General features: G+C 35.5%; 1 protein-coding gene across 1 annotated transcript in view; it reads left to right on the top strand.

Moving 5' to 3' along the window:
* TTC6 (tetratricopeptide repeat domain 6) overlaps window positions 1-18,117 on the top strand; it is a 191,878-nt gene that overhangs the window by 75,718 nt on the left and 98,043 nt on the right. The window contains exons 5-6 of the mRNA XM_057488491.1: window positions 3,708-3,841; window positions 8,046-8,240. Of these exons, the coding sequence (XP_057344474.1) occupies window positions 3,708-3,841; window positions 8,046-8,240 (329 nt within the window). The remainder of the gene's footprint in view (window positions 1-3,707; window positions 3,842-8,045; window positions 8,241-18,117) is intronic.

The following is an 18,117-nucleotide window of genomic DNA, read 5'->3' as shown; positions in this document are numbered from 1 at the left end:
TGTTTTACATATATTATTTTATTTTTTTCCTAATAACAGCCTTACTATTACCTTCATTTTATAGTTGAAACTTAATGTAGATACCTTGCCAAATACAAACATCTACTTAAGTTGTAGAAGCAGGACTTTACCTTGAGGTGGTCTAATTCTGGAGCCTTCACTCTTTGCAATTGGGCAACACTGCCCTTTCTTAGCAACAATTAAGAGGTGTCTGTTTAAGTACAAGAACTCAGACGCTCAGCTGCAGAAGGAACTAGGGATGGAGTGTCCCTCACAAAACTAGCAGGAATGGTTTGACAAGAGAGTCTTGGAGAATGGATCAAAAGGACTCTAAACTGAAAGCAGAAATGTTTCAAAGGGAGGAGGAGAGAATGTCTGATAAGACTTTGTGGTTTATTGTTGTGGGATATTATGGGACACATCAGAAATGCCATAGAAAATGGCACTGGAAGTATTCCTGTGACTCATCCTGCCAAGTCTTCACCAAGTATCTTGTATTTACTTATTTGTATTAATATCTCAAGATCAGTTATTATCCATGAACTTACCCTGGTTGGACATCTGAGGCCATGAAGTTAGTCTCTGGCATATCTGGCACAAGAAAAAGGAAACAAACCCCAGCAAACCAGGGCAGACTTAGCGAGCAAGACCTTTTTCGACATTGCTAACGGAACTAGCCCAGAAGTGTGCTACAGGGGCAGTGCAGTAGGACTTGCTGGAAGGTCTCATTCAGCAAAAAAGTAGATAATTTGAACAATCTTTACTTTATTGACCATTTCTACTCTTGGAAGCTCATTAGTATAATAAAGGTTATTAGAACTCTGGTCTAAGTCACGAGCAACAAAAAGAGAAGTTAGATAATGGTGACTCTGTGAAGGAATGAGTGAAACAAGGTCTCATGAGAGGATTGTTGGGTATTTTAGGAGGGAAAAAGGTCAAAAGTCTGTAAAAACTATAGATGCCACATGTCCTGAGATTCTAAATTGAAGGAAGTTTAGGAGATATGGGATGCCCCAAATCCTCCCAAATTCTTGCAAAAAATAATTACGAGTGATCTGTTGCATTCAGAGTTTTAAAAATGTACAAAAGATGAAAGAAGAAATACATATCCACAGATAAACATAAAAGTGGCATGTGGCTATAACACTTATATCAAGAAGGCTAAGATCCAGAATAGGTTGAGGCCTGTGAATGATGCCAAAAATAAAAAAGTGTTTTTTTCATGTTCGTTTTAGAGCGAAGAGAGAGAAAAGGAAGGATAACCCTGTCATTATGGCTGAATAGTGTGCTGAAAACATATGACAGGGCTGCCTTCATTTATTTTTGGAAAATGGTTGAGGTTTTAAATAAACAGAAATATGACAAAAGAGAAAAGGAAGCTGATAAACTTGTACTTTGCGTCTCTTCAATCTGACAAGAATGATCTTTAGTTTAGAAAGAGGAGAAAAAAGAATTGATAAAAGAAACTTGAAGCTGAAGATTGGTAAGAGACTTGAAGAGTGAACTTAGCTAGCTGAGCCTGCAGATAGATATGTTTAAGCTGCTATGCACCTGTCAGCAGCAGCTTTGAGGAGCTGGTGCAGGGGGAGAGGGGCTAGAAGCCTGGAGACTGGCAACTGCAAATTGGAGTTTGGTTTTTAAAGGTTTCTGTAATATACGCATTGATCTTGGACAAAACACCAGAATTATTAAATGAATCATTAAAATAATTGCGTTTGAACCCTTATAATGGAAGCAGTAATCACCTGGAGCTAGCATGGGTTTCCCAAGGGCAAGCTGTGGGAGACCAATCTTAGTTCTTTTCCTAGAATTACTAGACTGAACATCAGAAAAATGTTGGACCTGGAGTTCAACACAAGATCATTATGGTGAAGAGCCTGACATACAAAAAAAATCAATAAACATTAGTTATTGTCAATATCCTTTTGATTTCAGCAGTCCATTTATGAAAGTCTCCTAAAGACAGTTTTGTAGACAAGGCTGAAATCAGGTGAACTGCAAGATGGATTTGTAATTTGTATGCAAAGGATGCAGAATTAGTCATGAAAGTTTACAGTGGACTGAGATAGGGCTCTGCCCAGCTCAGCGTATTTCCCACTAAGTTGGATGAGACTACGGAAGATTGCTGATTGGATTTGTAGATAACACCCAAAACCTATTAGTAAGATTTGGTTGATCAGACCTCAGATGAAATTTAATAAATGATTTTAATGTATGTATGGTTCTACCCTCAGGTCCACAAACTAAGTGCATAGATATGGGATAACATGACTTAGAGCAAAGGGGAAAAAGACTTCAGACTTTTAGGCTATAATTAAGTTTTGTGATAGGAAGACAACTACAGTCATAGTTTGAGTTAATTGACACATACCATAAAAGAAGATCATCTTTCTCCTGATTGATCTGATCACATCACACCTCAAATACTGTGTTCAGATCTGGGTATCCAATCCCAGGAGAGACACTGATAAATTGGAGACTGTTTGGAAGGCAGCATTCAAGATGACAAAGTAGTGTACTTCAAAACCATGTCGTGTAATGTAGAGTTGAAGGAACTAGGGATGTTTACCTGGGGGGAGAGAGCAAGCCCATGGGAGTCCATTGTATTCAAATATTTGACTGTAAGTCAAGTGTAAAAGAGCAAGACTCTGTCTCATATGATCCTGAGGTTTAAATTGAGATTGGTGGATGAAAATTGTTAGAATCTATAATAAACAAAATTTCTAACAACCGGAAGAGTTTCAAAGAGAAAGTGGCTGCTTTGGGTGTATATAAGTCCTCTGTTCCTGATTATATTTAAGCAGAATGGATGACCATTTGGTGGAGAAACTACAGAGGAACTTCAGACATTAACTAGATGGTGAAATGGAATGGTCTATACTCTGAGCTCTCCTTGCTCATTATCACTCCCTTATCCAGGAAATTGCGAGGGCTCTCTCTTTACTACTGCATGGAGCCCAAACGCTCTGCCTAGTTTATAAGAACCTCTCTTTATTTGGCCTCCTCCTACTTATTCAACTATATCTCTCTCTCTGCTTTTCCTCAAGGAAAGCACCCCTGTTTTCTTCCTTAGATCTAGTGTCAAGAAAAATACAGAGCAACCCAAAGAGAAAAGTATCTTTAGATGAAATATTACTATGAATTCTGAAAATTTCAGGAGATCTAGAACAACATGCCGAATACCTATAATGATTAAAAGGTAATTATTTAAGAGACAGAAATGCATTTGATTTTTCCCAAGCAGTAGAAATAGAGAACAGTACAAGTGCAACAAGTACGAATTGAAAAAAGTTGCTCAAAATGTCATACAAAGCATTAAAGTTCACCTTGGCTTGTGCTTGCAGCCACCAATCATGCCAAACTTTAAAAGACTAAGGGTAAGTTCTGTTACAAATACTAATCAAGAAGAAAAGACCTCTGGAAGGAAAAGTCTCATATACCTTCTTTAATAATTTTAAGGGAATAAATAAAATATTATAAATAAATATGGTACTAATATTTTTATTGCTGTAAAGGTACATTTATTGCTGTAAAAATGTAGGAATGGATATAGAGGAAAATAACAACTCACTTTCAGGATTTATATTGTTATAAAATATATATAGAAATTAGGAGTTTACATATAAGATAGACCATTAAATATGAGAGAAAGATCTAATTCTCATGTTACAACTTTCCTTAATGGCACACTTTATATTCTTTTAAAGGTGAAATCATCAGAATTGTTGCATATCAGAGGAAAAGAAGTTAAGCGAACACAAAAAAGTGTATTAGGAATTCCACAACAGAGACAAAGAAAGTCACCCAAATCGCAGTGGGATCAAAACCTTCCTAAAAAAAAGTAACTTCCTTAAGTTTATAATTTTCCTGTCTAAAAAGAAGCTACTCAGTAGCACTGATATCTGAAAACACATTTTTAAAGGAAAAATGAAATGTTTTAGAAATTCATGTATGAGATCTAAGTTAAAGCTTCTCAGAGGAAGACTTAGTAGCAGACAGTACAGTAGGATATGTGTATATGGTGTACTTCGCACTTCTTTCTATTCCTGTTTTTGACCAGTGTACTTAGTTTAATGACAGAACAATCATTAGGTTAAAAATAGCTCTGTGTAAGACTAAAGAAAATTAAATGTTAACATGTTAGATTTGATTTTTTTTGGCCGCTGTAATTCCAAATTTGGATTAACTGCTTATTGTATTGGTTAATTTTGTTATAAAATAAAAGATAACACAGAATGTTCATAGGCCAAAATTAGTTTGGTAATTTAAATGACCTTATTTTTCTCTACTATCAATTCATGTTTCATTTCCCCCACCCCATATTTTTAATGGAATTTCTTATTACATAGGGGTGCAATCACGATTTTGAGTAATAGTGTACAAATGCAATTTAGATGTATGGGTTTATCTTTTGCCATTTACCTTGTTGAAACTGAACTCCTTATTTCATCACTAGATTTTTATGGGTTGGTTTATTCTAGTAGATTCTTCATTTAACTCTTTATGGAGGCTTAAAGAAGCTTTAATTATTAGCTTTTGTTGCAGCTTAGGGCACTGAAAGGTGTGCTGGACATGGAAGACAACCTCTTTATGGCCAGCCTAAACTTTGTAAATGGATATTACTCACAATTTAGAAGCTGAGAATAGACTCATGAGAAAAGAATTCCAAAGTTTATGAAAGAGTCAAATTGGCATTTAAGTGACCCTGTACATGCCATTGCTTATCTGCATTGCTTTAAGCTCATTTAGTTAGCAAGATTATGTATTAAAACAAATAGTGACAGCAGACAACAAGTATTTTACCTTCAATAAATAGTTACTGTCAGATTATCAATGAAGCAGAAACCTCTTGATTTTTTTCCCTAAAAAACCTTGCGTTTAGTGCATTAAGCAAAGTAACATGGCCACACACAGACTCAGAGTCTTTTCTTTTTTATGTCTTAGTGTTTCAAAGAATGACAAATAGTCCTGTTTAAGAAGAGTGTGCTATAAAAACACACAGCCTTTCTTGAGCATGCCAAAAATATTTGTAGATCTTTTTGATATATGTAGTACTTTGTTAATTCATTAAAACTGAAATTAGAAATTCCCAGTAGAGAGAAATAAGAATGAGATGCAGAGGAATAAAAATCTGCTATTAAAACATTTACATAATAAAATAATTTTGGAAAGATGTTTCTGAAAATCTTTTACTCACTGCTCCTTTTTCTTTAATTGGTTTTTTACCTAACTTTTCTCACCAGTGACTAGCCCCCAAATGAAATAGTTTTCTTGGAAATTCAGCCATCTCTTGAAAATGTAGTGTTAGTTAGCTCAATAACCAAAGGAGATTCATTTGTGGATCTATTTTTTTTAGAGTATAAAGGGAACATAGGAATTCAGATTGGTTTGAAGCTTTTTTAAGGAAAAAAAAATCTGTAATGTAATCTCAAGTACATTCCACTAGCCAAGACCTGTCCCAGACAGAATGGTGATGTAGATGAGCTTGACATTAGAGCTCACCTTTTTCTTTCTTTTTTTTTCCAGTCCCTTCTTAGGATCCCTGTCTTCTTAGACATCCATTTTTTCACTCCTCCAGTTAGGTCTCTTTGTCCCAGTCATCTCCAAATGCTTTAGATTTACCTGTTTTTTCCTACCCTACTCAAACCTGTACAAATTTCACATCTTGTTCTTGTGGCCCTATGCTGTTTTAGAAATGACACCAACTTCTCCCCATTAGTGATTCGATCATGTACATATTATGCCAGCAATGGGTTAGGTGCTGTGTAGTGAGAATTAATAATAAGAGCAATAAAAATACAACAAGCATTTCTTGAGAGATCCACAGACCAGAGACTGTTATTGTTATTAATTGTTACAAAAGCAAAGCGGTAGGGATTTTTATTCTCATTTTACAGAAGATCTTTGGAGAGACCAGTGATTCAGTTGACAAGGGTTAGAACTGAGATTCTGATCCAGGCCCAGCCAACTCCAAAATGTATATTCTTTATACTAGGCTACTATCTAGATGCATGGACCAATTGGTGACCAGACCTGCATTAACTCATTAGAATGGGTGGCGCAAGAATAGGCAATTTATGAAAAAAGATACTTGTAAAAAAGAAAAAAAAAGTAACTTTTGCAGAGAAGTTTGTCTTGGAGATATTGTTTGAAGGATGATTAGACATGGATGAAAGGATACAGCCTTTTACGCTGGCCCTGGGAATTGTCCTGGAAACTGATAATAATAGCCAACATCTGCCATGGATGTTTTAAATGCATTAACCTGATGGTAGATTTTAATAAATAAGGTGCCAAATATAAACTAAATAAATAAAAAGTAAATGAATTAACTCCTTTCTTCCCTAAAGTAACTTTATCCAGGATGTGCCAAAGTTGTTATTCCCAATTTAGTGAAGTATAAAGAAATTATTTGGCTTGCTCATGACCAAGTGATAATTTTAAACCAGATTTGAGCATAGTTAATCAAACTTCAGAGTCTGTACTCTTAACCACTGTTAGAAGTAGGACCAGATGCTAGGAGCCTTGAAACTTAGAGAGAGAAGTTTAGACGAATGCAGCAAGCAACAAAGAACCATTGTGCTGGGTAAAGAACTATTTAAAGGTCAGTGAGATGGAATTTTGCAGGAGGAATTTTACAGGGGATGTTGAAGAAGGGGAGTGTGCTCTGCCCAGCTGGCAGACCCTTTTTAACACAGGCAGAGTGCTGATGACTTGACTGGCCTTTGTTGGAAGTGAGGAGGGGAAGGTGCATACCTTCCTGCAGCCCCATACAGGGGACACGTTCAGTTTTTCATTTGACATACTGGTGAAGGAAAGACGACTCAAAGATGGCTCCAGGGTTTTGTATCTTGAAGATGAGGAATCTAGGGGAGATAGTGATCCTGGAGATGAGATTTGGAAACTCCCAGCACAGGGAAAATAGTTGAAACACTAAGCCAGTTTTTCCTATGTAGAAAGAAGTTCAGCCTTGGAAGCCATACCTAGTTTGAAAGATGGAGAAAGAAAACCCAGTGACTAAGTCAAACTATGATGAATTTGAGGAGTAGATGGAGAGCTGAGATAGTGCAGGCTTAGAAAAGCTCACAGAAGTAGAGCAGTTTTGAAGGAGGGTCATCAGTATTGCCAGCTGTGGCTTGGAGGTCAGAGAACACAATCTCAAGAGTAATAGTTCTTTGAATTTGATCTGATGAAAGGTTGCCATTTGGTTAATGTAAGAGTTTAACTTTGGTAGGGAAGTGAGGATAGAGAGGCACTGGGTAAGGGCCACTTCCACCTCAGGGGACATCACCAGGCATTTATAGGAAAACATCTGGCTTATAGTCAGCAGCTTCAGGTTCAGCTCTTACTAGCCACTCACTAACTTTGCAACCTGCCCACAAAAGCCTGCTCCAACATAAGAATGATTATAGTCCTATAAAAGCTCATTACTGAGAATTAGAGTGAGTGTGTGTGATTACCCAGCTCAGAGTCTGGTGCACAGTAGATGCTCAACAAGTTGATTGGGTGGCAAATGGCACTGGGGATTAAGAAAGCAGATACCCACCCTCCTTTTTCTAATTTGGCAAGGCAGGAGAGAGGCAAGTTCTAGCGTAGTGGGAAGGAAGATGCTGCATTAACTTAGATCCAGGGGTCCACTGATTCTCGTAATGGAGGATGTACTGTGCTGGTCTACTTAGAGGACATTAGCATTTGAGCAGAGTGGCAAGGAGGAAGGCATAAGAGCTGGGTGTGCTTTTCACACACCAAGTTATACAATTCAGGAGAGAAGAGTTTGGTGCTGGGATAATAATGAGTTTGCTTCCAGACGTGTTGATCCTGAGGTTTCTGTAATACATGTAGGCAGTTGGTTATATGACTTTGAAATCTGGTCAAGGCCTGAGATTGTGATATTAAATTTGCTATAAACCATTGTTATAGTTTTAAATCTTATCTTCTACATTTAGACATCCTTTTTTAAGCCTGAACTAAACCATCAGTGTACATTTATTTTGTACGAAAGACCACAAACAATAAAAGCAACCCACTTGCTTTACTTGTTGCAGAATTCCACAAGACTCCTCTACTCCCACCCTGCATGATCTGTGCACCACTGTCCCGGCCCGTGAGCTGCCGATTGACTTGCACCTGGCTTCTCGAGTGTATCATACAGCAGACAAAAAAAGCCACAATACTCTACTTGGAATATTTGGAACCTCTTTCTTAGGTGATCCCTACACAGATGAAGAGCAAAGATATAGGTAAGATTTACACTGGTGGCTTTTTTAAAACTAGATTTAAACTGTCAAAGAAATTCTGCCCTAAGGTTTAGATTTTGAAGACTTGATTTTGTTCTTGGACACTAGAGAGAAGCAGTTTGTGTTCTTTTCCATTTCTTCCCAGTATGTACGCAGTCTAGGTCAGTGTCCTGATTTCCTGCCTTTATTAACATGAACCACGCTTACCACAGGTAACTTTAGGTTAATGATTACGGTTCCCAAAGAGCGTCACATACATTATGTCATTTGTTCTTAACAACAATTCCATGGAATACAGATGTGAAATTTGAGGCTTATAAAAGATCAAGCAACTAAGGCTTATACAGCTAAAAAAATCACAGATTTGGGACTTGAATTCAGTTTTTTAGATTTCATCTTCATTGGGCATATTTGGGTCCAGGGATCATGTACAAGAGTCATTGCCTCTGCATTTGTCACCCCCTTCTTCCATTTTTCCATGTGTCTTACTGTCGTTTGAACTCTGAGTATTCTTTTGTGGAGAATATGTAATTAATAGCATCCTCAAGACGAGGAGAAAAAGGAAGGAGGCTAACGTTTATTTAGTAATAACTGTGTTCCTAGCACCGCGCTATGTGCTTTGCATGTTTCCCTTTTCAATCCTCAAAGGATTTATGTAAGGCAGAAGCCATAATTTCCATTTTATTCATGAAGAAACTTGGGCTCTGTAATATCTGGCTACTTGCCCAAGTCCTTATCTCTGGATAGTGATTAGAATCCAGATGTGTCTAATTTAGTTTTTCTCAAACTTGTTTTCATTATCCCCCATTAAAGAAGATTTTTAGACTTTTCTGTCCTAATTCTATCTCCCCATTACATTTTAACACCCCAGATATATTGTACATCTGCATCTGTTTATGGTACTCTAAATGTGTATATATGCTCTATACATAAAAAGAGTTAGCTTTTATCACTCCCAAAGGCACCAATTTCCACTCCTTTGGAGGGTGATATCACCTGCCCATTGAGAATGTATATTCTAAAGTCTCTTGCCTTTCAGGAGAGCTGGTAGGAATACTGAAAAATCATCTACTACATGTTTTAAGAATATCAGAAATACTAAATAAGTTAAATTTAAATAGCAACATTTTTGGTATTATATTTTAACTATTTAGATCTATGGGAATGATATTTTAAAATATCACTTTTAATTACACTATCACTATTGGTAACTTATCTACTCTTTTATGATATACTCTTTGCCCACATCCTCAAACCTAATTTTTAGTAAGCTCAATGAGATTCAGTTTGAATCCCTAAAGGAAGGTCATTCTCATGTTTATTTTCTATTTAGGCAAAAAGATAATTTTTAGGGTTTATTTTGTTATTCATAATTTTACACTTCTAAGTCTTCTTGCTTTGATTTATCAAGTTATTGTTTGTGAAATTTTTGAAAAAGGTGTATGTCAAGGATTTTGGAAATTTCAAAACTGCTCCAGTATCTCTGATAAAAAATAACGTTTCCTTATGGGATTCTTTGCAATGTCTCTTAATAGCCTAGAACTGAAGGTGGAAAATAAAGACAAATATAATCTAGTAGTCAAAACTACTATTTTGAGTCATTTCCATTAGCACTCTGCAAGCCAAGAATCATTTTGAAGAGTTATATCTATTAGCCATGCAAAGTGTTAAAAATACTGGTTTCTTTCCCAATTCTTTTTTTTTTTCAAGTAGACATCACTCTCTTTTTCCAAGAGAGTCAATAAATGTTCTATTTGATGATGATAATTCTTGGCAATTTGTTCCTAAGTACCAAATAAGAAGTTAATTTAGGTACTGAATATTTAATTCTCTGGCATCCATCCCTTGAGGATTACCCTCCTAAACATAGCTTAACCTTTTCAAAATGTATCTGTCTGCTGAGCCTACAAGTTCGGAGAAATGTATAATTTTTTCAGCACTAATAAGCGTTCTCAAGAAAGGTAATTGTAAACACAAAATGAATACCCTTTCACTTGGTGGCTTTTTGGTTATTCTGTGCAATGAACAGTTAACTACAAAGCCTAATGATCTGTGCGGTTATATAGTTTTAATGCTCTCCTAATTCTGCATATAGTAATTGTTATTTGTGGCAAACATCAAGGATATTTTAATGGAATAGCATGGGTACAAACAAGTATATTTAAAATAGCAATGTATTCAAACTTATGCTTATTTTGCTAAACAGAAATTTTGATGAGAACTGTAAAATATTCCAAATTCACCATATTTGTGCTTTTAAAATTTCTGTATTTTAAAGAGAAGTTTGTAGAAATTTCATTAGAATTCTTGACATGGAATTTTAGACTTTGAGTTTTAAAATAAAGGAAATCATTAAAAGTGTGCAAACACTTAGATTTAATGTTAACAGTTTGGTGAACACCCTTCTGAACATCTCTTGTATATGCATGTATTTAAACCATGAATGGCATTCTAGACTGAATTTTTTCACTCAACGTTATGTGTGAACATTTAAATTATTTCATGTTATTCACTAACTTAACCAAGCTGCAATGCCAGAACATTCCAAGGCATGGGATTACTTACCAAACTCTTTCATTTAAAATTTTTAATGCGTATTGTTTGACTTCTCTCCAGAAAAATTATATCAAATTATACTCTTACCAACAATTTATGACACTGTTCATTTCCTTTCACCCTTGCCAGACTACTGTCAGTCTTACTGATTTTTTTTTGTAGTATGATGAGGAAGAATATTATTGTTATATTTCATTCATTTCCTAGTAAGGTTGAGCACATTTTTAGATGTCTCTTGGCTATTTGTATTTCTCCTTATGATTACCAATTCCTATTCTGTTGAGTCATCTCATTTATCTTCTTATTGATTTATAAGTGATCTTTTTATAGAGAAGATTTTAATAGTTTGTCATATATATTGACCTTTTAAAATTTTGTTTGCTTTTCAGTTTTGTTTATTGTGTCTTATGCTACACAGAAGTTTTAATTTTTATATAGTAAAATCTAGTGATTGTTTCCTTTGTTGTTCTAAAGTAGGTGTCATTCTTAGAAAGGGTTTTTCTACACTTAAATTTAAATGTACTCTTTCCTTTCTTCTAGTAACTTTATGACTGTCTTTTAAAAAACTAAATCTTTGATCCATCTGTGACTAATTTGATAAGAAGAATAAGCATTACTGACTTTTCCCAAATGACTAGCCAATTGCATAGTATCATTTATTCAGTCAATCCTCTTTCCTTCATGAATTTGAAATGCCAACTTTTCATACCTTAAATTTCAATGGACCGTTGAGTCTATTTGTGGACTTATGTTGTATTTCACTGATTTGTCTGTATAAGATTGCTTGTGTATTCTGTTGGCCTACCATCAGTAAAGAGAGAGTTCATGAAAATGTCTTACAAACATTGGCTGATCTCAAGTCTGGCTCACCTCCTAGGCAGTGTCCTAGTACCAGGCAGTACTCACACTGTGGATCCCAGACCTAACCCTCAATCTGGCTTTACGTTACAAGAGAGATTCCTAGTCACATTAAAAAAATGCTCAGACTGTTAGTTTTATACATTAAAACAGCAACAGCAATGACAATTGGAAAATCAAAGCTTAAGTGTCAGAATTCAAAGTTTAATTTTATTTATTATTTTGCTACAAAATAATAATAAAAATACAATATTTTGGCAGATATGCAGAATTATGGGAGAAAAAGCAAAAAATAAAAACAAGTACTCAAAATCTTGTCATTTAGAGAGATAAAACTGTTTACATTTTTAAGTTTATGATTCCAAACTTTTCTGGATCGAATAAATAATGTAAAACAAAATGGGGATAATGCTATGTCCATACCGTTTTGTAACCTGACCTTTTAAAATTACTATGCTGTAAATTTCTTTCCATATCAAGAAATACAGATCTGAATAATCAATTAGCAAATGTTTTTTTGTGTACCTACTATGTGGCAGGCATAGTTAGGCACTAGGGAAGAATCTGCAAACAAAAAAACCCCATAATCCCTGCCTCCCAGGGAATTTGTAGACGAATGGAGAAGGAAGGTAGTGAATTGATTATTGGGAATGTGACAATTAATATGCAGATGTGCAGGATGCTATAGAACATGGAGCAGTTCCTGACTATTTGGAGAGGTTTGAGGAAATGATAACTTAAATTGAAACCTGAAAGATAAATAGAAGATAGCTAGGAGAAGGGCAAGAACATTTTTTAGGTCCTTGCTGTTCAAAAGTGTAGTCCACAGAGCATCATCATCATCACCTGGGAACTTGCTAGAATTGCAGATGGTTTGTATGCATATGGAAGTTTGAGAGTCCCTGTTGCAGACAACCAGATCCCACCTGGGAACTGGAAAGAAATCCAGTGCTAGAGAACCGAGAAGCAGTGACGCCCCTGAGGTTGGAGAGGAAGCTTGGGTCAGATCCTGTAGGGCGTTATAGCTGTCCCTTATGTGTTTGTAAGGGCGTGTGTAAGGCCTTGGGTGGAGAGATTCTTGCTCACCATGTACTGGGAAACCATCAAGAGGTTGTTTTTTTTTTAAGGAAGAATGACATAATCAGATTTGCTTTAAGATATCAGAGTTCTCATCTTCATTTTTCAGACTTTTTGTCATAGTTGCATTCACTGTTCCATAACAGTTTTCCTGTCTCCTGAACTTTGGGAGGTCACTCTCTCTTGGCTCTCTTCCTGCCTTCCTGACAATGACCTCTCAAGTATCCCTTTCTTATGTCTTCTCATGTCTCTACTTGAAAATATTGGAGTACCCAGGGTTTATCCTGGTACCTCTTTTCTCCCCTACATATACCCTCAAGGTGATAGTGCACAGGACCGTGACTTTGAATACCATTTGTATGCTGATGACTGTCATTCACTAAGATAGATGCATAAGGACACTCATTGTCCTTATAATCACCAAAAACTGGAAACACCTTAAGTGTTCATCAGTGCAAGACTTTTTATGAAGGCTCCAATGATGGGATGCATTACAATTGCAATAAAGAGTGAGGTAACTGTGCCCTGAAAGAACTGTTGTATATAATCACACATATAAACAGATGTGTGATTATATTCAAAGGAACTTTTTTGCTTAGAAGGGAAGTCAAGAAACTAACTGTGGCCCTTCTGTTTTCATTTTAGATTGTACACTAAAATCTGTGAAACATGAAACTGTCTTACTTTTTGCTTTATTTCTATGACATATGTTTGCCTTTTATTTTTAATCTTTTTTAGTTGTGTCCCTTGTAGGTTGCATAGACTTGAATATTTCTGAAGGCAATCTGAAATTTTTCTCATCATAGATTGGATCACCTCATATTCTTTTATTTCATATGAAATATATGTGGTTATTCTTGTATTCTTTTTGTTTTCTGTGTCTTCATTGAAGTGTAGTTGATATAGTGATTTGATGATTACATATATTAGGAAATGCTCACCACCATAAATGTAGTCACCATATAAATATATTACAATATTATTATTGTATATTATCATCTTACTTTGTAGCATCTTTCTTTTCTTTGCTTGCTATTTCCCATGATCTGTAATATTTGCCAATATTTGTCTATGCGTTTTTTGTTTGTTTGCATCATCATCTGATACGTAATGTTATGAGAGAGAAATATGAAACCAACCTTTTTTTCATTTTATTTGCATGTATTCTGTTTCTCCTTCCCTCCTTCTAGATGCTTATAGGATTGTAAATTCTTCCTTACATTAAATAATTTCAGTAGTATATGTTTGGGAATATATTGCTTTTTAATCGTTTTTATCCTTGTACATGGGAAAACCCTTTTGATATGCAAATACAGTCTTCCACTTAGCACTGTTTCTGTTTTATTTTGAGTAGTGTTTCCATTTTATGTATCTGCTGCATTTTTTCAGGAATATCAATTAGCCATATGTTGGATCTTCATTATCTATCCTCTACATTTATCATCTCTTTGCTTATATATTCATTCATCTCTCAAACCTTTGTTCCACATCAATGGTTTCATTTTCTCAGGTGTTAAGTTTTAAAAATTTATTTTAATTACTAATTTGATATTGTGATGACATTTTTCTTATTTTTCTTAATTCTATCAAACTCTTAAGAAAAATTTAAGTGTTTCATCTTATCTGAACTTTTGTTCCCTGTTCTATGAGACATTTAAAAAATTTCCTTGACTAAACAAGGCAAATCCTTTTAAAAATTTTTTTTATTTCTATAATAAAGCTTTTTCAGAAGGATGTTTTTCATGTAACTTTTCAAATGCTGTATTTCTCATATTTCGCAAACTCTCTTCATAAACTCACATTTGATTTTTCTGTGTACTCATTTTAGAGGAAGGTAGGTCATTCTGGCTGTCCCAGGTTAATAATCAGATAGATTCACGTGATATTTCTTCTCTGTTCATCTTGGAGGCATTAGAATACTACTTTTAGATCTTTAGTAGGAGAACCAGAAGATGTAGGATGTAGGTTTATGTTACTAATTTGCTCATTCAGAATCCTGAAAGGTTTTCGGGGTGGGATGGGGCAGGGTCTAAAAATTTTATCTCTTTGGTTTTTCTCTGTTAGACTACTGTACTAGAGGCTAGTCTTTTCCTATTGTAAAGGGATGGCCAACCATTCCTTTGTGATAAAGATTATTCTGGCTTTTTTCTGTGAATGCAAATATATTATACATCTTACAAAAATGACATTAAAGATATTGTTTTGACAGTTTATGCTCAATCCCTTTGAGAATTATTTTGAAACTGAAAGACATTTGAGGCATTATTTTGATTTACTATCTCTACTACTTAGAGTTAAAAATCAACTATATAACTTGTGCATCCATTTGAAATATTTTATCTGAACCCTTCAAATAGGTAGTAATACTTGACTAGGAAAACAGGAAATTATCTAATAGAAAGTGCATTTATTATATAATTTAGGATTAAAAATAACCCTATGTAGTCAATAAAATCATTCCATTTCCCAAATGAAGAAAATGCAGTTCAGAGACTGTGATTAGTCCATTTATGTAGAACTGGTAAAAACTAGGATTCAGATCCAGGTCTCTTTGATTCTAAATGTGGTTTCCATTGTATCATATTGTTCTGTGAACTTGTGAAGACTTTTTTTTTTTCTTTATGCTTCATTCTGAATACTCATTCTCATCTTGATTTCAGAAGCAATCTTGACATAAAATAGCAAAAATCTGAAGAGCTCTAGTTGAGTAATCTGAGATAAGCATATTTTACTCATCTTTGGTGTTTTGTATCTGATCCATTGTGACCCAATTGTGGAAGTAGGGTTTCTGCTTATATTAAGATATATTTCTTATTCTCTCTTAAGAACTGAGATCCTGAGTCCTGAGCCAGGGCTGGAGCCTTCCTAACTGTGGTAGATTTCTTTGATATTAATTACTTAATTACTGAAGCTTTCACTGAATTTTGCCTGGTTTTGTGTTCCCTGTCACTGGCTGCCCCCTACTAGATTGTGCCATTGTCCCATGCTAGACCTTTCTGATGCCACTTTTGTTGTACCACCCCCTGTGGCCTGTCATACTACATTTGGAATATTGAGTTCTGTCTTTTGCTCTACATTTCCTTCCACCTTGGGTATCTGGAACTGACTTTCCTCCACTATCCCCCATTCCTGCACTGTCTGCCATTCCATTCCCCACCCCTTATGTGGCCTTGTTCCTTGCTACACAATCCAGGCAATGACCCAAGACGTTATGCCAAAGTGCATAAGACTTAATCCCTGTTTGAAGTCTAGCTGGTCAAATGTGTCACAGAAACACATTTTTGGAGTCAAAAGAGATCTTAGCCTTTTCCTAGTTTAACCTCACATTTATGGATGAGGAAACTCAGGAAAAATTTTGTATCCCAAATCACAATTGGTGGTAGAGTTAGAAGTAGAATCGATAGTAACTTCAATTACATTTCTGTCATATCCATTTTCAACAATTAACCCCTATACATAAGTAAACCTTAAGCATATTTTTAAAAATACAGATTGGGATAACAAAATGTCATTTCAGTATGCATTATCAATTTTAGATAAAATATTAAATTTGTGTATATTTTTATCTGGAAATACCTAAAATAATTATTTGGACATTTATCGGTTTTATAACTGCCAATATGTGGGAGTTGGAATTTTTTTTAAAGCAAAACAGTATCATTCCACCAGATGTCACTGTTTGCATGTAGCAATGAAGTTGCAATGATTAAAAGTTTTACCTAATCATTTTGTAAAAAAAAATCATGTAGTTATATTTTTACTCTTCTTAAGATTTTTTATTTTATTAAGACTTTATTTCTAAAGTTTTAAAAAGTATTCAAAGTATTCATCTTAAATAATGTGTTAAAGGAAATTAGCATCCTCAAGAACATGAACTCCTCAAGTCTCTTCTAGATCTAGGAGTTCACTTTTCAAGAAACATGCTTTGTAAGTTACCTTTTCTGAATTCTAGATTGTGACCCAAGAAATAGGTTGTGAAATCAATTTAGTGGCTTGCTATGATTACTTAAAAAAAAAGATATCTGAAATAGAATACTCTATTGCATGTACGTATTAATCCGATGAAACTTTTGTGCATGAGCACTCTTAAATATTCTTGTACACATCTTTGAGTCACATGAAAGTGACTATGAGCTGCATACTGTGAAGCTTCTGTCAGGTTTTGCTTCCCAAGGAGCAAGATGAATTCACTAAGGAAGAAATAGTGAAGATGTGATGGGAGAACTTCTGTGTTAGAGCCACACCAAGAAGGGGAGAAGGTTGCTGGAGGGATACCTCTTCTCCCTGCTTCATAGGCTGGAGCACATAGTTACTTTTATGTAACTCATAGAATATGTGTGCAGATATTGCTGGGCTGAGTTTGTTCTGGTTCTTGTCCCCACTGTAACAGAGAATTGAAAGGCAGAGACACAGTAGCAAAGCAGAGTGAAAGTTTTATTTGAATACACTCCAAGGGAGGAAAGGGCCAGAGTCAGGTAGACAAAGGCCCTGGTCCATTAGGCGGGAAGCCTTAAATTGCATTCTGGCTAGGAGGCGCTTCTTTGATTAACAAGGTGGGGTTATTTGATTGACAGGTCCATCTATAGAGCCGTCCCTCTCAGTGAGCATGTTCTTTCCCATGATGAAGTGCGGTTTGGGCAGTTCTTAGTTCTGTTAGATTGCGCCTATGTTGGGATTTGATTGGGACTAGTTTGGCCTGGTCCGGATAGACAAGGAAATTGTTTTCCTGCAAAGCCTTTGTTGTCTTTGCATGGGACCCCATACCCTGGCATGGTTTGGGCAGTTTTTTCCTTGAACTTTATCTTCCCCTTTCCTGGCTGCTCATGTGCATCTTTCTACCTAACATTCCTAACACTGATATTTTTAAAAGGTACTCACAGCTTAGAGCAAACATTTTTGACAGCAACCTACAATAAGAAATAGTGTTCACATTTCTCGCTCCATGGGAGGTTGACTACAAGGAGGTTTAACTCACTCTGAGAGACATGGATGTGTTTAATCCCTCAATGATAATAACAGTAATGACTCTAATATCAACCACTTAATGAGCATGTATTACATGTAAACTCTCACACATATTTATAAGCATTAGATGCCAAGAGATCATATCATCACTGCATAGTAGATAAGGAGCCTGAGACTTAAGAAGGAAAACTGACCAACCCCATATAGTGGCAAACGAGGGCTAAAATCCTGATTCTTAGCCTCATTTCAAAAGTTAGTTTTTCCCACCACATCAGTAGTTTTTACGCTTCCGCCTGAGGATAAGGACCAGCTGAAGTGTTTGATAAGTCTGTCAGTTCTCAGGTTGTATCCCAAACTCACTGGATTAGAATCTCTAGAAGAGGGATCTAGGAAGCTATAGATTTGATAAGCACCCCAGGATATT

Source organism: Manis pentadactyla, chromosome 11 (genome assembly GCF_030020395.1).
Source record: "Manis pentadactyla isolate mManPen7 chromosome 11, mManPen7.hap1, whole genome shotgun sequence".
Lineage (NCBI taxonomy): Eukaryota > Metazoa > Chordata > Mammalia > Pholidota > Manidae > Manis > Manis pentadactyla.
The sequence above is the reverse complement of the archived record's forward strand: the minus strand, read 5'-3'. Positions and strand labels throughout refer to the sequence as shown.